This window comes from Erithacus rubecula, assembly GCF_903797595.1.
Source record: "Erithacus rubecula genome assembly, chromosome: 6".
NCBI classification, from domain to species: Eukaryota; Metazoa; Chordata; class Aves; order Passeriformes; family Muscicapidae; genus Erithacus; species Erithacus rubecula.
This window is the reverse complement of record NC_136688.1, coordinates 4,503,734-4,528,585: the sequence shown is the minus strand read 5'-3', so window position 1 is coordinate 4,528,585 and position 24,852 is coordinate 4,503,734. Positions and strand designations below refer to the sequence as shown.

The following is a 24,852-nucleotide window of genomic DNA, read 5'->3' as shown; positions in this document are numbered from 1 at the left end:
CTCAGCGCCGTTACGTGAAAGCAATAAAAGCCTGTCTGAGAGGGAAAATCGACTCTGGGACTTTTTTTTTTCTGGCGGCGGCGTCTCCGTCCTTGAAGCTATATGAGAAAAGGCGGGAGGCGGCACTCGGAGTCGGGCTTGCTTAGCACGGTGCGGTTGGGTTACGGGATGGCCGCGGGGCCGGTCGGTGCGGTGTGGAGCCGGGCTGTGACGGGCTGTGTGGTGCGGGTCTTTGCGGTGTGGGGCTGTGTGGGGTGGGTTGGTGTCGTATGGAGCCGGGCCGTGAGGGGCCGGTCGGTGCGGAGCGGGGCCGGGCAGGGCCGTGAGGGGCCGGTCGGTGCGGAGCGGGGCCGGTCGGTGCGGAGCGGGGCCGGGCAGGGCCGTGAGGGGCCGGTCGGTGCGGAGCGGGGCCGGGCCGTGAGGGGCCGGTCGGTGCGGAGCGGGGCCGGGCAGGGCCGTGAGGGGCCGGTCGGTGCGGAGCGGGGCCGGGCCGTGAGGGGCCGGTCGGTGCGGAGCGGGGCCGGGCCGTGCGGCGCTGCCCGTTGCCCGGGTGACGCGGCCGGAAGTAGCGTAGTGCGGGCGGGGCCAGGCTTCCGGACGCGCTGTTGCATCAGCTCGGGAGCGAGGGCAGGCGGAGGAGCAGCCACGGCAGCAGCGGGATGGCAGCAGCCGCCAGCGCCGAGCACGGTAGGTGGGCGAGCGGCGCCGCGGGCCCCCGGTGGGGCCGGGCCGAGGGGCGCCCGGGGTTGTCACGGCTCGACGGGCGCGGGGGTCGCGGCCCCGCCGCTGTCACGGCGGTGGCGCTGGGGTCGCCTCCCCTGCGCGCCCGGCGGCGCCGCTGCCGCCGAGCCCCGCGCTGGGTGCCCGTCCTCGCCCTGTGCCTCGCTGCGGGGGTGAGGTTCGTGCTGCCGGCCAGCGATTTACGGGGGAAATCGGAGCGCTCCTCGTCACCCCGGCCGGGAGCAGCTGTGCCCCCGCTGGCCGGGCGCGCTCGCTCCGTGCGCTGTTCAGCTCGCCGTCCCTGCTTTTCACCTGTCTCCGTCTCTGTTCTGCCCTTCCCGAGCCGTCAGCGCTCTCCCCTGAACTCACGCCCGAACTTTTGGACTTTTACGGACATTTTTTGTGGTTGTGTTTTAATGATGGGTTGTACTGCTCGCTTCCATACGGAAGGAGGGATAGGGTAGTACTATAATTTTTGGCACTACTGGAGCAAATGGAAACTTGGAATACCAGTCATGCAGGTATGAAATACCATTATGGTATGTAAAGGGTTGGAAATTTCTGTCATTCCAGCTAAGGATCTGTAAATACAAATATTTTTGCTGCTTTTTCTTTTTTACCGAATATTACTTTGCTCTTTGTTCATCACATATGATTCCCACTAAAGTGAAACATTTCTTATTGCCAAGGAATTAGCTTTTTCAGAAGTCTTTTCAGTATCTGGGGAGGGGAAAACACCCAAGAAAAGCTCGGTTCAGGTGCACTTTGAGAAACTCTTTAGTTGTTGTTTGTTAGGGTGGGGTTTTTTTACTGGAACTGCAATTGTTATATTTAGTTTCAGTTCAGGAAACTGGAAGTGAAACTTTCAGGGCTCAAAGGACTAGGATTTACAAGGTCTTCCTTTGTGTTGGATAGTTCAGTCTTAAAAATTCTATTCACATAAAAGATTCTTGCTTCTCGTGTGTGAGTATTGATAAATCCTCTGTTTTTGTGTCTCAGTGTATGGTGTGTCTGGCATTAGCTGGAATCACTGCATTGGTTTGGTTCTTGTGAAATGTTAGTGGAAAAGGAGATCTCATCTTGGCCGAGCAGATGGTTGGAATTCTTTTCAGAAGAGGAATTCCTTTCGGGATGATAAATGGGCAGTTTGGAGCTGTGTTGATAATGTTACATTTGTCTTTTTTGGGTTGTCTAAAATTTGTGAATGCTAAATGGGATGACAAATTACATTTCAAAATGTTCAGAAATGGGTAAGATTTATTTTTGGAGAATGCCTCTGCGGAATTCCCAGAACATTTAGAATGTCATTTAATTATGATTGACAAGGTTAGCAGGTTCAGGGAAGCCCAGGAAACAAGTTTTCCCTGAAGCCAAGTAACTTCCTGATGTTGTGTTAGCTACCTTACTGCCTACTTTATGGCTTTCCTGTGTTTACTTTGCTGTCCACACCTTCAAGGAGCAGAGGTTTTCATTTTCAAGTTAATAAAAGTATGGAGATTTTCAATGAAATTTGATGTAGTGGAGGTTATGTCTCTTGATTAAACCTCCAAAGTTATTTAATTTTATGCACAAATAAAATGTAGAAGCTGTCCTGTGCCTTTGGGTCTGTGTGTTGCTGCAGTCTCTCAGACAAATTCCCAGTGTCCTTTAATAGTCTCTGAAGCACTCCACGCATGGAAAGAAGAATGTGTGACAATTATATCACCCAAAGAGATTGTACACCAGCAGTTATTGTGTGAGAACTGCATTAATTGATCTCTGCAGTGGAATTTTTTTGAACAGCTTTTTACTGTTACGTTGTTGACATTAATTCTTCTAATTTTTCAAGGTTATTTTGCTACCTCTCCAATACTCATGCTCAGTGTTTGTTTCCTCTTGTGTGATATGATATCTATGGATCATTCTGTTCACATGAGTTAAAATTCAATGTTATGCAACAGCTCTGTAGTACTCTCGTGTTTCTGCTGTCAAGGAGACACTTCCTGATTCAATTGAGTAGTAACAAGTGTAGTTTTGGGGATGGAAACAATTGCAGTTAGTGAGAAGGGCAATTCCTTAGCCTGTTTTCCTAAAGTAACAAGGAAAACAGGTCAGATGTGCATATATCCATTGGCCCTTCTGCCTCAGTGCTTTTTTGAATTTATTGATTGGTATTAATTAATCGATTAATTTGACAGTGGGCAGCTGGCTCTTGCACACAGTTAGCAGATTTAGCAAAGGTGGGCTGGAGGTGTGCAGGAGGATGGGAATACTGAAGTGTATGGGAAAACAGGATGCAGCACTTAGGAGGTATTAGGAAATATTTCAGTGCAAGTGTTTAATAAATTGAAGGAATTGCAGGACAGGTGCAACAGAAGATGCAGAATGGAAATCACAGAAAACTAGATTCTGTAGATTTGCTATTCTTCTTTTAGTTGTGATATGAATTAAACTGAAACAGAATTTTATACAGACAGCTGTCACTGATTCCTTTTGCTTGAAAAAAGTGATCCACTGCTACACTGCCTTCCAAGACAGTGTTATCATGGTCATTTACTCAGCACAGGCCATGAAACTGATGTGGGACACTGGAAATGGGACAGTGAGCCTGCCAAACATTACAATTTCAGTTATTAATGTCTGTGCCAAGATTGCTCCAAAAAGTTTTGGTTGTTAACCTTATCGGTGCTGAACTGGTCCTAACATTCACAGGCAGTGTTTGCCACTTCTCCTTGCCAAAATAAGCTTGTATGAGTGCTGTAATATTTGTTGTATATGTGTGTAAGTTTGGGCAACTTCTCTTTTAGATTGGTTTGCAGATGTGGTTGGAAAGCACTTACATTGTTTCAGATACACTGACTTGCTTCCCATTAGCAGCCTGGTGTGTGAATAATGGTCATAATAACCATAATAATACTTTGCAAATTGAGTGTTGTTTTTCCTTGCAAAAGATCTTTTCTTTGAGATATAGTTTCATTTCTACCCAGATCATTCTTGTTTTACTTTTTTTTTTTCTTTTGCCTTCTCCCTCATATGTTTCATGTATACAAAATTCACGTTGTGGGAAGACTTATGTCTTAGGTTTCCACTGTTAATGAACATAACCATTTGAAACTATTCCATGTGTATAAACATGTGAAGTTCTGTGCTGATAAACATCAGTAAATATTTAGGAACATTAAAAGATTGTAGTCAAATGAACTATGTGAGCTAAAGCTCAATCCCATTCAGCTGGGTAAGGCAAGCCTATAAGGTCGAGTTATAAATCTTTATTTCCTTAGTAGTTGTTATTTGTACTGAGCATTTACATGGATAGGCTTTGAGAAGGACTTATACTTTAAATGGATCTGTCTTCTTTTATTCATAGATTTTAAATATCTTTTGTGAATTTTGATTTTAAATATTTTTTGTTAGATCATTGACCTTTGTAATTAGCTCTCCTGATGTGTCACTGTATCTCATTTATACCCTGAAGAGTTGAATGCAAACATACTTGATATCTAGCTGCCACTTTGCTGTCATCCTGAGTTGCTACTGGATATTTTAATAATTGATTTCCATATAGAAAATGGTTCATAAATTTTAAACCGATTATATTTGAAAAACTTTAATTGTGCAATCCCTCATGTCGTCTCCTAGCCATCACTTTCCCATCTCCTTTCATTCCTGCCTTTCCAAGAGTTGTGTTCTGTGAGCACCTCCATGGTTTGGGAACTCCTCCTGCAGGAGATATTCCTGCCAGTGTGAGAAGTGACTCTTCTGGCTGTGGTCTCTGTTGGGATTTGGGAGCAGTGACAGGTGCTCTCCTTCTGCCTCTCTCACTTTAGTGCACATGACCTTGGTTCAAATTACCTTGCTGGCTGACTGCCTAGACAGGATGTTGCCTTCATGTTTATACAGTACTTTGAACACAAATTGAGCCACAAACACTGAATCACAGTAGGAAAATGTGAATGCTGGGTTTGCCTGATGGCAGTGCTAGCCCAGTGCCATAACCTCAGAGAGATTTACACCCACTGGCTTACACAGGGCTTGCTCTTCCAGTGAGCATTCCCACCAGCTTACAGAGCTTTCCTCTGTATCCCTGCGTTTGTCAAGATGAGACATAGCTGAACGTGCTTTGCCTATATACCAAAGAAATCATGGAATTAAAAAATTGCGAGAGAGGGGCACGATCTGATATCTTCTGTCTGTTTGTGCAGATTTTACTCATTTTAAATATTATTCATGTGCCTGAGGAGGGAAAGGGGCATAGGAGAAGTATGGGAATATACAGCAGCAGCTGAAGTTTTGAGTTTCTACACCAAGTAGGAGGAACTGAGCATTGTGCTGGGAGCCTGCATGCAGACAATACCCCTGCAAAATGTAACTACAGGCTCAAGTTCAGTAGACACATTCACAGCCTTTCCACAGTGTATAAAATGAATCATATTTAAATATTGGCAGGATGAGTGTTTTAGCAGCATGGAAAACAGTGACTGATTAGGTTTGCTCTGTGTGAAGGATTTTCTCCAATTTTGGTAGATTATATTCTTCATGCAAAAGACCTGTATTCTTGTCCTTATTACCCTTTGAAAGATGTCTTTAAAAACTTATGGCCGCATGAACATAATCCTGTTTACAGGAAATACATAGTTATTTGGTAGCTTGTATTAAATCTAATTTTCTCAAATTTTTTACGAGTTGCCAGACCTAATTTACAGGGGGAGATATATATTATAAGGATATATTTTGGTCATGGGATCTCCTTCTTTTAATGCTGACCAAATGTCCTGTGCCTCTCTTTACAGCTTCCAGCTACAGTTTTATTCTGAGCATTAGTGAAGAGGAAGCCAGGGTGAAGGCTCTGAACGAGTACCTGAGCACTCGTAGTTATATCCAGGGGTTCACATTTTCACATGCAGATGTGGAGGTGTTCAGAAAGTTTTCGGGGCCACCTGTGGACCAGTATATCCATGTTGTCCGGTGGTACAGACACATAGAAGCAATCTATGATGGCAGCAGTGAAAAAAATGAGCCTTGTAAACTTCAAACAAGTGAGTAATATGAAACTGGTGGGCAGGTTGTAGACTAGCTGACATTGTATTGGTTGTTATTGCTGAGAATTCCAAGAAGTTCTTTTTCATACTTTCTTGCACGCCTTAAAATTTACAGTATCAATTTGTATTTGAAATCATAACATTATTATTGCATACACTTACTGTGTAATTGGTAGATCCTGACCTATTTGGATGTAAAAGCTGTTATCAAATTTTTTATGTTAAAATTCTTCAGTTTACAGAATTCAGTTATGTGTATTTTCTTTAAAAACCTGATTATCTTCTGGTTTGTAAAAGAATGTGTGGGTTTGGGCTTTTTCCTGGAAATGCCAAGATTTGCCCAGTCTACTTTTTTTACTTTTTTCTTGCAAGGCTAACCAGATAGTTGTTGTATAATATACAAATCCACAATAAAATAAACTGAATACTTCCTCTTATGACTGTTAACACTGAACTTCACAAAGAATGTCTGGGATACTTTTTTAACCCTGGTAATTTAGGCATGCTGATGGTTTGAGGAAGTGTTAACTGGTTAATCTAGACCATTGTGTAAGCATGGGCAGGCATTTTTGGGAGCTGCATCACTCTCCTGAGTTGTTTCTCAATGAGCTAGTCTAATTTAATTGCTTTATAGTGAGATCCTTACTCAAGGAGTCATGAAATAATGAAAAATAACAACGCAGAGCTGTTGTATAGTGCTTGCAATACCTACAAATGAATGCACGTCTGTCATTCTTACTGATGTTTGTTAACTATTATTACTCCAGTGCCATCTTCTCACAACCTCTCACCATTTGTGTTCTCAATTCCTAACAGACCAGCAGTTAAAATTAGACTGCTGTGAATAAATTCTCTGTGTTTTGCTTGTGCCTGCAAGTGTTTGTGCTGGTTATTACTTCCTGCCAGCAGAGAAGAGATCTCAGCTGCACCCCTGGCTCTGATAGCAGATTTATCCACCAGCTGCAGATTGTCTATAGACTTACATGGGTCAGGGTGGAGCAGTAAGAGAAAAGGTTTCTGTTTTCCTGACCACGAAATCTTTACTGTTAAGTCTCTTTTTCTGAAGGTTTATATCATCATGATCGGTGCGTGTATTTCCTGGAATGGTGTTTTGCAGTGTTCCCCATGAAAATAACACATAAATCTGCCGTACTTCTTAGACCTTGAATGCTTCATTGTTGGTTTTTTTTTTGATGTACCAGCAAACTCCATGGTGGATTTGAGCATATGAACTTCAGTTAAATCCAGGGGAAAGGTTGTAGGTTGACAGAGTTGTATTTGACCAGACTAACCAATATTTTATTAGCCTTTTACTTTGCTCTTGGCAAAATTTGACACCTAACTCACAAGCTGAGAAATATGGACTCTAGTATCTGGGTTTTTCCTTATGTTCATGTGGTTGTAACTGAAGAAAGCTTTACAGATTTATCTTTTATTAGACTAACCCACACAGGCTTCTTTCCCTGAGGGAAGCGTTGGCCACAATTAAGCATGCCAGAGTAATCTTTGTAAATCAAAGAGTAAACAAATCCAAACCTTGGTGTATGACCCATGTTATGGAGAGAACTTGAGGTGTTCTCTTCAGGAGTACCTCATGCTATGAAATGTTTAGAATGCACCCATATTTCCATGGATTCATAGCATGGAAATTAAATAAATAAGTCCCTTTGTGAGGCAGAGTACTACACTTACATATTTTTTTCTTATTTAGACAAAAAAGCAAGATGGAGAGATTATGTTTTTATGCCATGAATGTTTATGTTACTTGAAGGTTTTCAGCCAAAATACGCATATGAAGATATTGAGGGAAATAGAGTTAGTGAAAAGCACCCTGAGATACAGGATAAGAAAGGCAATTTTGTTGTCAGAACAGTTTGTAGAATATTTTAATTGCAGTTAAAATGCATACCATGAGAATTCCTAAATATAGTGCTGTGTGTATTAAGCTGGCAAACTTGCTGTATTTTTGAACTTCTTGGTTTGCTTTCATTCCTAGTTAATGTGATAATTGCTTTAACATCATTACAGCTGTAAGCAGCCCAGTGCACAGCAAACTGCAACTCTGACAAATCACATGCCCATACTTCTCTTTGAAAAAACCCCATGAGTTTAACAGCTATGTTGCTTCTTACAAATCTAAGAGGAAACAAATGCAAGAATATTGTCACTAATATTACCCTGGGTTTTATTTACTCCTTTTTAATGGCAAAATGTAGGCTTCTTGCAGAACTGGAGCATATTTGTGGTAAATGAGTGTGTTCAGAAATGTCTTGTGTACATAACAACAATGCATGATAAAAAGCTGAGGATCTTTCTAAGCCTTTGTGTCAGCTCTCCCTCTCAGCCTGAGCACACCTACTGTCAATATTGGCTCTGGACACCCACCTCTGGACTCTGGAGATGTTTTGCAAATTCTGTGTGAGATCTGTGATGTTCCATCCCAGTAGAATCAGTGGTGTTGCAGATAGCCAGGATTGCCGTAACACTTCATTAATGATTCATTGAATTTCAAAACTTATGGTAATACTTTACCTGAATCACATGCTCTTACATGTGTACCCTCTTCCTCATTGCTACTTGCATCAAAAGCTAATAGGAATGGCGAGTTAGAGAGTAGAAAATAGACTAGATTGGAGCAATTTACTTTGGTTTTGTTTGCTTTGTAGAAGGCTCTAACAGAATTAGCTGCATTACTAGGATTGAAGCTGCTTTCTCCATGTAGATGTGGGGTTTTTTCCTTCTTAAATAGTGATGTGATAAGGAAGAAATGTTATATTGCAAACCTATTTGTGAAAGGTGTCTTTTCAGTTTTCTTTAAACTACCTTTTCTCCTAGGTAAAGGCAAGCGTGTGCAGCCCCCCTGGTCTCCCCCTGAAGGGACAAAACATTCCAGGCTCTGCCTCTACAACAGCCTGACTCGCAGTAAGGTGAATAAATGAAAGTGGAGATTTCCCTAGAAACACAAATAGAGCAGTCATCAAATCCTTGTTTCTGAAGTGTTTGCTCTGTCAATAGTCAGGTCTCCGGGTTGTATTTTGTGGAATGTAAACAAGCACCCGCAAGGAACTCTGTGCCAGTCAATTGCATTTGCTGGTCAAGTGTAATTGTCCTGTATACACTAGTATATATACACACTACAAGTGTGTGTCTCTTTGTGCATATTGCATAATATTGAGTTCCCAGTTTCAAGCTGTCATGCAAAATAGCCAGGCATTCAACTGTAATACACATAAGTGTAGGCAGTGTAAGCAGAATAAAATCACAGTTTCTTTATTCAGGTGTTTTCTATGTAAAAACAAGTCTCACCAATTATATAGTTGTAATATAAAAAGTCTAAAACATCTTGTGGTCGTGTTTGAAAGTCCTTTTGGAAAGAGGAAATACTAAGAATATTAATTTTACATGGCATGTAGTGTTCAAGTATCTGTGAACTGATTGTAGGATGTAACCTTTTCCAATGCAAAAGAAAACTTTCCCTAACAGTTTGAATAGTGCCCTGCTTATTTTAGATTGTTGTAACCTCGTATCTTGATTGATGAAAATGCATAGAACATAAACATCCACTCCCCATTATCTCTTACATGATAAAGCTAATGGTGATCTTTACTCACAGTAAAGTTGGGAATGGAATAACTATTTGTTTTTTGTAATTATTATCCATGTTTTCATGTTCTAATCTCTAAATGGGATGTTACTGACCTGAGGTCATGTCTTCAATTTCTTCTGACCATTGTACTTTTCCTTTCACTTAAGGAAGTATTTCAGCCTCAGAATGGAAAAAAGGTCTTGTGGTATTGCTGTGGTCCAACAGTTTATGATGCTTCTCACATGGGACATGCCAGGTACTTCATTCCTTACTTTGATATAGGTGGTAACAGAGCCTAGTGGAAGGAAAAGATTATTAGAAGAAGGTATTATTTAGATGAGTGTATTACTAGGAAATGATCTCTTTGGACTCAATGCTTGCAATTATAATATTTTAGCATTGTGAGATTAAAAACTTACTAATAGATGGGGGCAAAGTAAAACTGCTGCACAGTTATTGATTGAGGTTAAAATGGTTTGTGTACAGAATAGACACAGGTATTTACTAAAAACACTCCTGTATCTTTTTGGTTTTAGGTCCTACATCTCATTTGATATCCTGAGAAGAGTCTTGAGGGATTATTTTAAATATGACGTTTTCTATTGTATGAATATTACAGATATTGATGATAAGGTAAGGGTTTTTTAAAATTGCAATCTAAAATGCTGAAATTTTAGAATAGAAATCAGAGAGTCACATGTAATTGCCACTTGATAAGCCAAGATAAATCTTACATGTATTAACTGAGACATACATTTTGTGCACAAAGGCATTGATTTTATCAGTTTTATTGCATTCCTATGGTAGCAAACCCCATATTGTTGGATAATAATGAATGCTGTCACAAATAATGAAGACTAAGTATTTTAAAGAGATCATTTATTTTATTTACCTGTTGAGGTAGTTAATTAGCTTTGTATAGTATTTGATTTGTATTATTGCACACAATTCTTGTAACTTGCTACATTTATAAAGAAATGCCTTTTGTACATAATAGATTTTATCTGAACTTTGTATGTGTCACTTCATTGAAATATTTTCATTTTTCTGATTTATAGATCATCAAGAGAGCAAGACAAAATTACCTTTTTGAACGATATAGAGAGAACAAATCAACACCAGATCAGCTACTTGAAGATGTTAGAACTGCCTCAGAGGTGGGTGTGCCAATCTCTGCTTGTGTTTTAGATTCTCACTCAATAATATAGGAAAGCATCTAAGGAATGCTTCAGACTTTGCTGCCTCCTCAAACCTTCTCCTTCTTTTAGTTCTGGTACTGCACACATTAGAAATGTTACTTGAACTGCACATCGCTTTGATTTTTACATTGTTTTAAAATTGACAAATTTTTTAGAAGGCATTTCTGATTTCTGTGATCTTAGCACTTATTTGTGAGTACATATATTGCTCAAACAGCATTTGGATGTTTTCGTGTTAGAATTCAGACATTTAAAATAATCCTTTAAAAGAGTTTAAAACAGTGATCTTCAATAGTCTTTTAAAGCTTGGGAGGTTTCCATTTTGTACCATTGATGACCTTGAAAAAAAAGGCTCAAAAGCTTTTAGGATTTAATAAATTGTGTATTCAGGACTGAAGGTGAGAGAAGGTGATTCTCAGGTAATTTTTAGAACTACAGATCACAAAGAGATTATCATTCTAATGAATTGAGTACAGGCCTGGGAATAGGAGGACTGAAATTTTGGACAACTGTCTTTGTCTGACATACTCCCTAAACATTGCATTTAATCTCTCCCTGTTTCACATTAAAGCTTATCCTTTTCAAATTCATGGTAATCAACTGCACAGTTAAGTGATTAGCTGCACAGAAAATGAAAACAGCAGTAATTATGATGATGTAGTGATCTATGAAGTCTTTCTGAAAAATGAATTTGGATGTGAACTAAAATCTTGTGATTGCACCTTTATTTCTAATGAGGAGCATATTTCATGTTTCAGTAGTTGAAGTCAAGGGTTTTTCTGTGTTATAATGTCTTATTCATCACCAGCAAGGTACTGTGTGGCTAAGATAATATTCTGTGTATGGAGCATGCTACTGTGCTGCAGCTGGCTTTCTGATTTTTATTTTTTATTATTATTTTTAATTGTAGCCCTTTTCAGTTAAACTAAATGAAACAACAGACCCAGATAAAAAACAAATGTTGGAAAGAATTCAAAATGCAGTGAAGTCTGCTTTTGGCCCTCTACAAGAAGCTGTCCAAGCAAAGCTCCCTGCTGAAGAGATCAACAGATGTTATGAGGTAAGTTTGAGCTCCTTTTTATATTTTAGATTTGGCCTATAATTTTTAGGAGGTTTAAAAATAATTTGTAGCTCATAGTAATTCCCTGAGATATGATGGAATCCATAATTCATGAAAAGAGGAATTGTGGAATTGAGAATTTTTTAGTACTTTGCATTCAATATAGGAAATTTGATTCTTCAGTTCAACTAGAGAGTTTTTGGATGCTGTTTTTATCAATTACTTTTTTTTTTTTTTTTTTAACCTTTCCAGAGGATTGTGTTCTTGCATGTGCTTAGACTTTCTCTTTGACTTTTTTGTCCTGATGAATTATTTTCATTATAGGTGACTGAACATGCATTTCTGGTGTTCCAATACTAGTGGCAGTTTTCCACACAAGTGTTTCTGTCTCTGGTTGTAGAGGAAAATTCCTCCCACAAAATTGTGCTCAGGATTATTTTTATTTAAAACAATTACATTTAGTGACAAATAATCATGTTGACTTTATTAGGCTTTGGTTCTGTCCCACTAATCAAGTCAGTCAGTAGAACTGTTTTTAGTAGTTACTTTCTTTTAGTAAATTATCTCCATTTTTATCTTGTCTTGCTTTCAGATTATTTGTGATAAGTACTGTGGGGTACATGTGGCTATGTGCTTCCTTCTTGAGAAGACCCTGTCTAAATTATGTATCTTTTAAAAAAGCCCAGCTATTCTAATATCAAATGCATTTATAGAAGTGCATACTGATCTAATGGAATTTTAAAAAGTCCTGAAATCTAAGCAATCATACCTTGTACATTATATCCTAGTGTCAGAAATAGAAATCCTTTAATATAAGACTAAAAGGTATCTTTGCTGATGTCCATATTAGTTTTTCAGACACTTTTTAGCAATGTGCACAGTAAGGCTTCTTGTTAGATTATCCAGTAGCAGTGAAGGAACAGAAAATATAATACAACTGCAGGTACCATCTGGTGTTTACAGTGCAAGTTCCAGATGCCTATTTAAGTGATCAGTGTCTAAACAGATACCACTTAACAGTTTATCTTCCTTACTCTGGTTGTTTCATCTATATCTATGAAGCACAATATGATAAAAATTTGGTAGAAATCTGGATTACTCTGTACTCACAACTAAATGTTGTATTGCAAATGTCTTATTCCTTAAGCAAACTTCTGTTCAGAATGAGATCTTTCTACACAATTTAAACAGGGCAAGTCTTCAATCAGTTGCTCTTATCATTATTGTTTTCTAGACATTGTTGGAAGAAGCCAAAGACTTGCTGTCTGACTGGTTGGACACAAAATTTGGCAGTCAGGTGACTGACAATTCCATATTCTCAAAGCTCCCCAAATTCTGGGAAGCAGAATTCCATAAAGATATGGAAGCACTCAACGTGAGTAAATGAACTGTTTTCTCTTCTAAAAATGTACATGCCATGCCTTATAGTACCCAGAAGACAATTTAGCTCCTTATTAGCTTTCAAGAACCTCATGTTTCAGCCTTATTGATAAAATAATGCCTTTAATATTAATAGGTAGGTGTTAAATTAGCACCTGTGTTTCCATCCCAACAACCTTCAATCTATTGTGGTTGTTGCACATCACTTAATTGGTGATCAGGTTTAATGCATGCTCTCCATGCCATCCCCTTGGTGTAACATGAAATTCTTGTCACAGGCAGTGGTTCAGGTCAGTGAAGGTTGATTTATTTACCTGCAAATCAGAGGGACTTGCTACCTCTTCTGTCAGAAGAGCTGGCATCCCCTTAAAGACTGAGGAAAAAGTGGCCACAGCATGTTGTTTCAGAGCAAAAAGCTTGAAATAGGAGTGCTAGATTTTATTTGCTTTTGAGCAAAATTGTAACCAATACATAACATGTATGTTTAGTACATATTTCCATATATATATGTATAATTCTACTTTTTATCTCTAGGTTTTACCTCCAGATGTTTTAACACGGGTTAGTGAATATGTGCCAGAAATTGTAGATTTTGTGAAGAAGATTGTGGATAATGGTTATGGGTAAGTTTACTACTGAGTGCCAGAATGAATGATTTCAGCATTTAGCTGTGAGCTGTTTTCACTGTTTTCATCAGTAGTCTTTGCCACAAGCAGTTTTTCATCAAATAAATAAATTTCAGGTTTTTTTGCAAAAGAGCTCTTATTTTTCACCTGATGTGCTTCTTATGATGTACTACAGGTGAAATCCTTGTTCATTAAAATAAAGTTGAAGTTCAGTTCACTTGAACTGGGTTTTATTCCTGGTCTTCATCAAAAATCATCAAAAATTGACACATGGCAGAAATCGGTTGCAAATAACAATTTTTAAGAAAAATAGTAGTTCTTGTGACCATTTCCTGATACTTCTCAAAAACTTAACAATAACTGCTGTTTTCTCTTCAATTAATTTTATTATAACTTCCAATGATTTGTGCAAAGTCTTCATATGGTGAGGCCTTAAAACTTAGGCTCACCTAAGTCATATTTACAATACTGGGCAATATCATAATATGAGAGGACTTACTAGCAAACTTTTAACAGTGATTTTGGGGATAAAATTCTGTTAAGTTGTAGAAAGTTAGGCTAAATAATGATCTTTAACTTTTCAGGTATGTGTCTAATGGATCTGTATACTTTGATACAATGAAGTTTGATGCCAGTGAAAAACACTCCTATGCTAAGTTGGTGCCTGAAGCTGTAGGTGATCAGAAAGCTCTTCAAGAGGGTGAAGGTAAAGATTTGCTCAAGTTGCTGAAGAAACTGGTGATGTGTTGGTCTCTTCAATTGATTTTACTGATCTTTGGATCAGTCACAGTCAGAGCTTGATGATTTACCTGTTGCACTTCCTTTACCAATTTCTTTTCTAGTTTTGTAGCTTGAGCTTCCTGAAAATTTTTTACTGGAAAATACCAAGAAATTATATTGATTCTAGGGTGGTTTGGAGTTGCTTTTTGTTTGTTTGTGTGGTTTTGATTTTTGTCAGAATCATGAATAACTCAGTCATTTGGCCATTGCCCAGTTATTTGACCCTTCATCTGGCTCAGAGTAGGAGCAAAGATTTGAACCTGGGTCTTCCACATGCCCAGCACAGGTTCTCCACATCAGGCTGGGGTTATTTCATGACAAATATTTGGGTTCCTCTTTCATACTGAGAGCTCTTCTTTTAACTTTGTTGTGCTGAACCAAATCCAAGTATGGATTTTTTTGGATAGAGCTGTAGCAGAGGATTAACTTCAAATGCTCAGTAAATAGGACTCATTAGTTACCTGCTCCTAAAGTTTTACAGTTTTAGAAAATCATGCAGAAAATCTATAAAAATAATATTAAAATGTTTAAATATAACACTCATACCAGGCAAAATGAAGACACAGAACAGTAGGTAGCAGAGGAGTAAATGTAGCTATTGAACAAATACCAACCATTCTGTGCAGCAGCTGAGATTAGGGGAAGAAATATGTGCCTGGTAAGAGAATGTGGGTGAATCTCATGTCAAAACTTAGAAGGCAGTGCTGCTGATACTTACTTGTCAGATACTTGTTAATCACACATTAACCAAAACACCAAAGGATTTTCAAGCTTAATAATGAGGATTTTTGAGAGTTCAATGATTTGGGGGCTTGTGTTCGAGGGTTTTTAAAAGATTCTCTTTATGTGGGACACAGGAAGGCCAAAAATCAGTAATGCTGGTGTAAAATGGATACATTTGCATTTTCCCTTTTGAAAGGTGACCTGAGCATCTCAGCTGATCGCTTAAGTGAGAAGCATTCTCCAAATGATTTTGCTTTATGGAAGTCCTCCAAGCCAGGAGAGCCCTCATGGGATTCTCCATGGGGAAAGGTAAGGAAGGACATTATAATTATAATAACGATTTGGATTTTCCTCATTTATTTAAATAACATAGTTACACAAGTTTTTTTTGCCTCACATCTTATTAATACCGTATAAATTATGGAGATTATGTATTCAGTCATAAAGATTGTGTGGTTAGTGTTCATTTAATAATCTGGAATGTGTATCAGTCTGTTTGATACTTTTTAAGCAGAAGTTTGCATGCAGGCTCAGCATGGCTGTAACTTATGGTTTGTCCTCTGTTAATTGACAAGCTTTAGCTGCAGTAAATTCTGTTTCCTTTTTTTTCCCCTTGTGATCAAAAATATTAATGTATCTTTTAAAAGAGCAGTAAGCAAGATAATCAGAATGTTACAGATGTATTGCCATGTTAAATCTTTAAATGCAAGAGTTTCCTTTTGTGAAGCTGAGACTGGGAATCTTTTTTTCTCTTAGTAACAGCATGAGGGAATGAGACAGGCAGGAGAGGAAGACAGTTACTAGTAACCAAGTAATGCCATTTTGTTAACAGGGTCGTCCAGGTTGGCACATTGAATGTTCTGCCATGGGTGGATCTGTTCTAGGGGAGTCAATGGACATTCATGGAGGAGGCTTTGATCTCAGATTTCCTCACCATGACAATGAACTGGCACAGTCTGAGGTGAGAAACTTTCTGCTGTGATAAAGCAACATGCTTTGCTTTCATTACAACTTACACAAATCTGTAATTCAGTTTTTTAAACTTGATCTGTGTTTTCTGTAAACACGAGTTTTGATTCTCAGGATTTTATTCTCTAAGTTTTCCTATTTCAGGATATGTATGTCAACAGAGTTGCATCTTTGGTTCTTGTATTTTTCCTGCAGGCATACTTTGAAAATGATCACTGGGTTCGGTATTTTCTGCATACTGGTCACTTAACAATTGCTGGCTGTAAAATGTCCAAATCTTTGAAGAATTTCATTACCATAAAAGATGCACTGAAGAAACACACAGGTAAAAATTGTTTTGGAATGGGAATGCTTTTGGTGTACTTTGAGTGGCAACTGCAATAATTTTTTATTCGGTGTAATTTCAGATGCCTTTCTTCTTCACTAATTTAGGAACACCTTCCCTGTTCTTCTGATCATTGTTGGTATCTATCAGTAGGATGACAATAGTTTTGCTTTTTTGGTAGATGTAGTGACAGTAAAAACATTAAAGATTATGTTCTTAGCCACTGCAGTATTTGAGTCCATATTTTAGTTTATAAAAACTTTCCTTGTGTATTTTAAACCTCCTAATAGCACGACAGTTACGGCTGGCTTTCCTCATGCATTCTTGGAAGGATACACTGGATTATTCAAATAATACTATGGAGTCAGCTATTCAATATGAGAAGTTTATGAATGTAAGTTTTCTATTTCTTCTCCAGCTCTCTAATCTTTATTTTGTTATCTCTGTTTCAAGGAATACAGCTCCAAGGCTATGTAGGCCATATTCCCATACTGGGTTTGCTTTCTGAATTCATCTGGGATGGCACAGTGCTTATTTAGCTACCATTGAACTCTCAAGTCCTATAAATTCCACAGACTGCTACATTTCTCTGCAACTGGGTGCTCTCTCCAGGTTTTGACATCTCTGAGCAGCTTGACACTTAGACACAAGTTGCTTAGAGAACTCAGTCCCACAGACACTCTAACATTTTTACCAGGTCAGACTCTACACAAATGTAGCTAAAGGGAAGAAGGAGTATTGTTCCCACTTTGTCTCCTCACCACAAACATGGAGCCTTGCAGGTGTGTGAGAGGTTAGGCACAATTCCTGTCCCTGGTTAGTTTGGAGCCATAATTTAAAATGACATTTCCCACAAGGACACTGGGCAGCATTTTGAGATTGTTGATCTTGGTCTCTCCAGCTGAAGGTATTCTTCTTTTTATGTAAAATGTTTGGTTTGGACCACAGATTAGGTTAAAATGTCTATTTACTGAGCTGGATGCCATTTAAAATAGATCCTTGCTGTAAAGCCATTTTGTTCTTCAGCTTCCATTGCTAGCAGCACACTTTAAATCCATCACAAGAACTGTTGCCCTAACATTTTTAAAAGGTTTTTTGTGAGCAGCTTGGTGTTAGAATATCATAGGGTATCATGATATCAGTAACAGAGCAAGAGATAAAAATGAACTGTAGTCCAAATCTGATTGAAAGTTATACAAAATTATTTTATTGGATTTTATGGTCTTGAGAAACATCATTAGATCTGGCTGAAACAGTGTTAAACCCATAAAGTTTAGGAGTATAATAAAGAAATAATGCCATTTCATAGTAAGTATTGGTTATATTATATTCAATTAATATGGTCAATTGAAACTGACTTCCAGCTATATTCTTCTTTTACAGGAATTCTTTTTGAATGTGAAGGATATTCTTCGAGCTCCCACTGATGTGACAGGCCAGTTTCAGAAATGGGAAAATCAAGAAGCAGAGCTGAACAAAAGGTGAGTGGAGCATTCTTACTTCTCTCTGAATTGTGTTGCTTCATGTTTAATTCTTTTTTTCCTTACAACATCACTTACAATGTGTATAGTGATATTTATGTCTGCAGAATTCCCACTTAACATCCCAATTCTTCAAAAGCAATCATTTTAATATTGAGATAGCTTTATGAAGTATAGATTAAATTGTTAATTTCCCTTTTGTTTATGTTAAGTACCCTGGCATGCCTCATTGCCATGTTTGTTAAGGGAAAGAGAAGTCCTTTGTTAGATAATTGCCATTTTCTTCACAATGTGAAATCTTGTCTTGTCTCTGAGGAGTGACCAATAATTTATATTGGCTACAACTGGAAAAACAGTATTTCACATATTTCAAAGTATCATAAGCCATCTTGACAAACAGAAGTTAAGACCTGACTAAACCCACAGGCGATCAGAGTGCCAATGTTTGAAAATATATCATTGAGACAGTGATACATCAATTTTGCAGTCTTTTGACATTTATTAAAAAGCTACCATTATTATTTGTAATGCAAAGAACTTCCTAAAACACTTCTGTTTTGTCTGAAATTTAAAACAGAAGCATCTTACATTGCTAGAATTGTTTCCTAGTTCATTTTACTGTTGTAGTCACTAACATTACTATTGAGTGCAGGTGTTTCTGTGTAGTGATATGCTCTGAAAACTTTATCTTCAACTTGAGGATGGTGGAGACAACCCCTTTTTTAAAAAGGTGTGAGATAATAAGTAGCAGAGAGGTCAAAAGGAAGGGATAAAGAAGTGGGAAGAATAGAATATATGATTAATGGATAATTGGTTTTGTCTCCTTTCTTCTACTACTTTTTTTTTATGGAAAAAGTACACTGTTTGAAACCATAAAACCTTTGTGTGATGAAGTGGTTGTATTATTTATTATACCTACTAACATGTTACTACTATGACAAAGGTTTGCATGAATTTATTCCTTTTATCTACTTGTAATATCTTCATAACAATTCACTTTGTGTTAAGTTAACTTCCAAATTGGTGCTCCTTCCTGGAAATATACTAAACAGAGAACTTGGCTGGTACACAGGGATTGGAGAGCAGTACTGTAAAAAAATAAAAAGTAAGCCCAAGAAGATACTAAGTAAGCAATTTATACTGCTTAAAAAAACAAACTTGCATGGAAAGGCCAGTTGCTGAAAAATTGTTTGATGTAATTTATTTGGATAGTTGTTGCCAATTAGATTATCCTGCCTTTGTCCATAGCAGTAAAACAGCAACATCATGATAATGCCTTTTTTCTTGCTCATCTGTTTTTCCTTCAAATATAAACTATGACCAGCAAAAAGTTATCTTACTTTTAGCTCCCCTTACTCTTCTGACAGACTCTTCAGAGTACCTTGCAGGGTTTTTGGCATGAGTAGTTAAAAAGAATCTTTTTCTTCTCAGTTTTTACGAGAAGAAAGCAGCAATTCATGAAGCACTGTGTGACAATATTGACACCCGCTCTGTCTTAGAAGAAATGCGCTCGTTAGTCAGCCAGAGTAACTCCTATATTGCTGCAAAGAAATCTTCCAGACAGATGCCAAACAGACTTCTGTTAGGAAACATCAGCTCCTATCTCACTCAAATGCTGAAGGTATGTGACAGCAAGGAGTAATGTTGCTATTGCACTGTGCAGTTATAGCTTGTATTTTCAACTGCAGAGGGATCTGTACAGTCTTTGTTTACATCTTACAGGAAACTAGAGATCTTCCACACATTCCCCAGCCAAAACAACCCTAAACTCTAGTGTGTGCTGCAGCAGGAGCAATTTTGAGTCCTCTATGTTAAATTATGTTTTCAGCTAATGTTTTCTTGAACACTGGGGAGCCCCTAATATGTTCAATACAAATTAGGTAGCATAAAAAATATGAAGTCAGAATGACAAATCTGACAGCTTTAAAGCTAAATCTGAAAGGCTGTGCTTTGTATGGTATATCAATTACAAATCAGAACATCATCTTGATAGAGCTGAGAATTCTGGGTTAAATGAGAATTATTCAAAAGCCTAGTATATGTGATTTTGCTCGGTTTTCACACTCCTGTGAATTGATGTATACCATCTTTTCTTTTTCCTTGACCAGATTTTTGGTGCCATAGAAAGTGATGATGCAATTGGTTTTCCTGTTGGAGGGACTAGTCAAAACATAAATGTAAGTGAAGGACAAAATGCTCTGAAAAAAAAAAAAAAATTACTCTCTATCCATTGAGAGCTTAGGTTAGAGTGTTGACATTACTTATATGTAGCTGAATTGCATGCTTTTTGTTTTTAGCTTTTGAATCTGATGTAATTAATTGGCTTAGGAAGCAGGATTTTTCTTTTACAAGAGTTGGGATTTTTATAGGTTTGTTTGATTTAATGACAGACAAATTATATAGCAACCAGAAAAAGAATTATCTGGTCTTCTGAATGATGAGTCTGTTTCCTAAACCACATGTGAACTACAGGGAGCACATGCTACAGTCTAAAGACTCATTACAAGTATTTGTACGCTAAGTAGTTTCTAAAATGTAATTACACTGATTAAACTTCTTTGTGGTACACCAGAAACCAGCCTGGAGGCAGCTGGAGTTTTATCCACATTTCAATCTCTTCTTCTGATCTCATTTGCAGCCACAGTTTTTATGTGGCTTTCAAAGGCTATTTTGCTTTAGTCACCCAGCAGTTCTGCTTCGATGCATAATTTTTCTGGAAGTACCTGAGAGGTGCCTGATGAAAGTGCTGATGGGCTCTGGAATAACTGGAGCATTTTGTGGTGCAGGCAGGAGAAATAATTCCATGTGAAAGCTATCAACACTTCATGCCAAAAATCTCTTGTGGACACATCAGTGCTGTTTTTCAAGTCTTTTTCTCCATTTAAAGGTGTGACCATGCACCTTTTTGTTCTTTCATAGAAGGAGTAAATGGAACATTTTTGGTGCAACAAAAAAAGCTTAACTTTTTATTCATCAGATGAATTGGCAAGCTTGCTTGTGGTTGGAAAAATAGGTATGAACACTCATGCAATAATTGCCAATGCAAATATTTACATTCATGTGCAGTGAAAATTTCCATTAATGATGTAATAAGGAAGATGGTCAGTATTGCCTACAAAGCCCATCAATAGTGATTTTTTTTTTTTAATTTAGCTTTGCATTATTTTGAATTTCAGAAGAAAGGTAGCACTTTAATACTTTTTTAAGGAAAATGAAAATTAAATTTGTATTTAACACTTCTGGCAGTGTTTCCAATAGATAAATACATATGCTTTATGGAAGGATTGGTGATAGCTTGAAGCTAAGTACTTTCACTCCTTTGAAATAACACTGCCATGGGTAATAGAGTGAGAAGAATCTTGAGCAGAAAAAAACCACAAAACAAAACTGTGCTAACACATGTTGTCCACAAAAATTGGATTTGTTACCCATGTGCAACAAGCCAGTAATTACACCCTTAAGAGCAACACTGATTATTTGTTTAAGAGTTGTAGAGGCCTGGGAGCTCGGTGGCATTCTGCAAATCAAGCACAACAATTATCAAAACTTTTTACTATTTATGCATTTTAGCAAACAAAGCAACTACTGTTCATTGGCTACAAGTTACATGATTCTCTTATTAATTTGTATTCTGTCCTCTCTTGATTAATAATTTTTTTGCTTCCTATGCTAATTAGTCTGCATACTCAAGTCTTTCTGTTGTTTTGAGTCAGTGGGTTCCTTGGGTTGGTGGTCCATGAGTTGGTGTTTGAAATTACCTTTTGCCCAGTGGGAGCTGATTCAGCACAGTTGCTGAGTTGGCTTTATGAGTTTCATCCTTATCTTGGGAGTTCTGCCAAGTGTCCTTGTGGCCTGTAAATTCTTTGTGGCATTTTTTATGTCCATTATCAGTGGGCTGTCCTTGTCTCCAAGTTCTGTTAACCTCTCCTAAGTCTGAGATCACTGTAGCATGTCCGGTCCAAAACCTTAACAAGGCAATTCTACCAACAAGAAGTTTGTTTTTCTAATGCCTGGGCATCACTTAGAGCTTGCATGTGAGCTGCTGTTTCAGGGATTAAATCTCCCTTCTGTTGACTAGGCTTGAAAAGATACAAAAATCAAGCATTAAAGAACATCTTTTCTGAAGAAAGTTTTACACATTCCACATTTTGCAACACTGTTAGCACAATCAGAAGAATCTTGTACTAACATCTCTTACACTCAAGAAGCTTTTGTTTTTATCACTCAAGTTATTACTGGTGTTAAGCATTATAATATGAAAATGCATATTATCACAAATGTTTTTGGCTGTTTCATTAAATATTATACTGTCTTTCAGTCCTCCATGCAAATTCTTATTTTTCTTAGCACAAATTAAAGGAGGTGAACTTCCAAGGTTCAAAAACTTCTCATTAATTACAGAAAGCTGTGGGTAGGCCAGTTGTTTCCTTGTTTAAATTAGAGATGAAAGAACCAATTGAGTCAGTATCTCCAAAAAAGTCATAATCCAGTTCAAAAGTACTGAAAGATAAACAAGCTTAATTACCATGGATCAGTAATTTACTTGAAAAATGGATATAAGAGATTTGAAGTCAGAAAACCTCATTCCATAATATCATTTTCCAAGTGAATTGAGGATTTCGAGTTAATTATTGTGGAAATAAAAATCTTTCCTCTTGAAATGACTGATAAAGTAGTGACAGTGCCTGCTTTCCCCATACAACTTTATTTGCATGCAGAGATATTTCCAATGCAGAGGGGCAGTGGAGATGTGACTGTTCCTCACATTCCAGAGTCTGTTCCTTGGGCCAGACTTGTCAGCACTGGATCTGATGATGAAACTGATTGCAGTGTTCACATTTTTAAAAAGTTCTAACAGAGCTCCTCAGTTATTTTTGTAGGTGCACTTTTACAGTGTGACAGACTATCATGTCCCTTAATTGTACAGAAATTCGTCATGGAGATTAAACAGACAGGAAAGACATATGGAAATTGTAGAGGAGACAGAAGTTTGCAACTTTTTTTCCCTCCCCCACCTACCAAAGTAATGAAACTTAATTTAGGCTTTCCTCCAAGGGCCTGGCTTTTCCTCTTGGGGTTCCAGAGAAGTGTTGGCAGACACTGATCTGTAGTTGTTTTCATAGGTGTTCACTGCTGTTCACTAACTGCTTGCTGCTGCTATTCACTGCCATTGAGACCACACTCACAGGACTTTCATGCTGAGCTTTTACTTACACCTGAAATAATTCAACAGTAATCTTTCTCCACTTTTTGTGGGAGAGGATGTGAAAAAGGAATGGATAGAGGCTGAACTTGACAAGCTGATTTTTATGTGCACAAAAGGAAAATTGACAGCTAATGCAAATTGTCATCTATCCTTTAATATCGATAGATCAATATCAATTTTTATTAATACAGATCTGCCCTGAGAGTCAAGTTCCATCCAACAGTACATAAATATGAAGTGGGTAGGGACATGTTTTATATCTGAATGATGATTAGCTAACTGTGGAAATAATGATCCTACAGATTGAATCTACAGTGATGCCATACCTCCAAGTCCTTTCTGAGTTCAGAGAAGGAGTGCGACAAATTGCCAGAGAGAAGAAAGGTGAGAGTTCACTTTTTCCTGTGCTGTTTCACTTGAGACTTTGATATATAGGAACCAAACTGGGGGAGAGGATGGAGGTGTGGATGTGAAGCACCTGACAGTCTCTCCTTGCTTAGAGAATGAAAGTAGGGCATCTTTAAATCAGAGTTGCTTTCAATTTTTGCATCTCTGCTGCCCGTCTCTTTAATTTTAGAATCATTTTAGGCTGCTAAACTAATCTAAAAAAATCTAAAAGTTCTGGAATGATGAGGTGCAGCTGCTGTTTTTCTTGGTTAGGGTGCTCCCTGCTTTCTAGGTATGAAAATACCCATTATCTCTTCCCCAGGGAGCTTGCATTTACTTGAAAGTGTAGATTGTTACACAATAATGATGTCTACATTTAAATAGCCCAGGATGCTCACTATTATTTGTTAGCATAGTTGGAATTGTAGCTCCCCTGATGGTAATTGAGTGTTCTCTTTGGAGAATTCATCTGGGAGTTTGCTGGAAGTTTCAGGTGCCGTTTTTAATCCCTCTGAAAAACTTTGATCATGCTGTGTGTGTTGGCAGCAGATCTATAGAGTGTTAAAAAAGTTGTTCCATTAAACTTTCTTTGATTTTACTGATATTTCCTAATGGAGGAGCTCTTACTGTTTTCTCCTCTTCCTTGTGGAATTTTGCATGCCTTCAACATGTACTTGATTCTTGTTTCCTCAAAACTTTGATACTGGGATTTGTACTTGAAGGCAAAACAGAGCATTTTTTCTACACAGAACATACAAGTAACTCATATATTACACAGAAACATAAAATTACTTGTAGTGTCTGGTAACCTATTCAGCTGGAAAAGAATCTGGACTCTTTTTTCTACTACTGTTTGGAGTCCTTCTAAAGCTGATAAGTTTACATTAAAAGCACAAAACTGTTTTTGTTAATGTGACTACTCTGCTATTATTGTCCAACTCTTATAGGCTTAATTGATGCTGAGAAGTAGGCTTAGTAATAAGTTCCAATAATTCCAACAGTAAATATTAACTTGAATTAATTCAAGAGGTTTGTGTGTATATCCTCAGCCAAAAATGTGAGCTTTAGTCTTTTGGTATTTATCATGTTTATATGAAGCTTTTTCCCCTCTTGCTTTATGATGGTTCAGCTAAACTGATCATTGCTTTTAGCATTGGTAAGGTTTAAATATCACAGGGCTTCTTGTAGATAATTTTTAGAACACTCCTGTCTCTATACTGCTTACTAGTATTTGAATTTCCTGCTTGGAAGACAGTGATTTTTTTGCCTGAAATACACTGGACAGTGAGAATCAAACTGGATCTAGTTGCTGTTTGGTTGGGGTATGGAGCACTCTGCACTTCTACCAGGGAGGCATCTTTCTTTTAAACTATTTGATATATGGAAACTGAG

General features: G+C 38.0%; 1 protein-coding gene across 3 annotated transcripts in view; it reads left to right on the top strand.

Annotated features, from left to right (window-relative positions):
* Positions 1–556: 556 nt before the first annotated feature.
* CARS1 (cysteinyl-tRNA synthetase 1) overlaps positions 557–24,852 on the top strand; it is a 31,398-nt gene continuing 7,102 nt past the window's right edge. For 2 of the 3 annotated variants that reach the window (XM_079308417.1, XM_079308418.1), the window contains exons 1-18: positions 568–687; positions 5,490–5,735; positions 8,574–8,665; positions 9,492–9,580; positions 9,861–9,957; positions 10,383–10,481; positions 11,434–11,583; positions 12,818–12,958; positions 13,498–13,586; positions 14,174–14,295; positions 15,289–15,401; positions 15,925–16,053; positions 16,257–16,386; positions 16,677–16,780; positions 17,770–17,867; positions 19,299–19,488; positions 19,976–20,044; positions 23,376–23,457. In XM_079308417.1, the coding sequence (XP_079164543.1) occupies positions 660–687; positions 5,490–5,735; positions 8,574–8,665; positions 9,492–9,580; positions 9,861–9,957; positions 10,383–10,481; positions 11,434–11,583; positions 12,818–12,958; positions 13,498–13,586; positions 14,174–14,295; positions 15,289–15,401; positions 15,925–16,053; positions 16,257–16,386; positions 16,677–16,780; positions 17,770–17,867; positions 19,299–19,488; positions 19,976–20,044; positions 23,376–23,457 (2,068 nt within the window). In that variant the 5' untranslated portion in view covers positions 568–659. Of the gene's footprint in view, positions 688–5,489; positions 5,736–8,573; positions 8,666–9,491; positions 9,581–9,860; positions 9,958–10,382; positions 10,482–11,433; positions 11,584–12,817; positions 12,959–13,497; positions 13,587–14,173; positions 14,296–15,288; positions 15,402–15,924; positions 16,054–16,256; positions 16,387–16,676; positions 16,781–17,769; positions 17,868–19,298; positions 19,489–19,975; positions 20,045–23,375; positions 23,458–24,852 lie in introns of all 3 variants that reach the window. The other variant, XM_079308419.1, reaches the window with a different exon arrangement.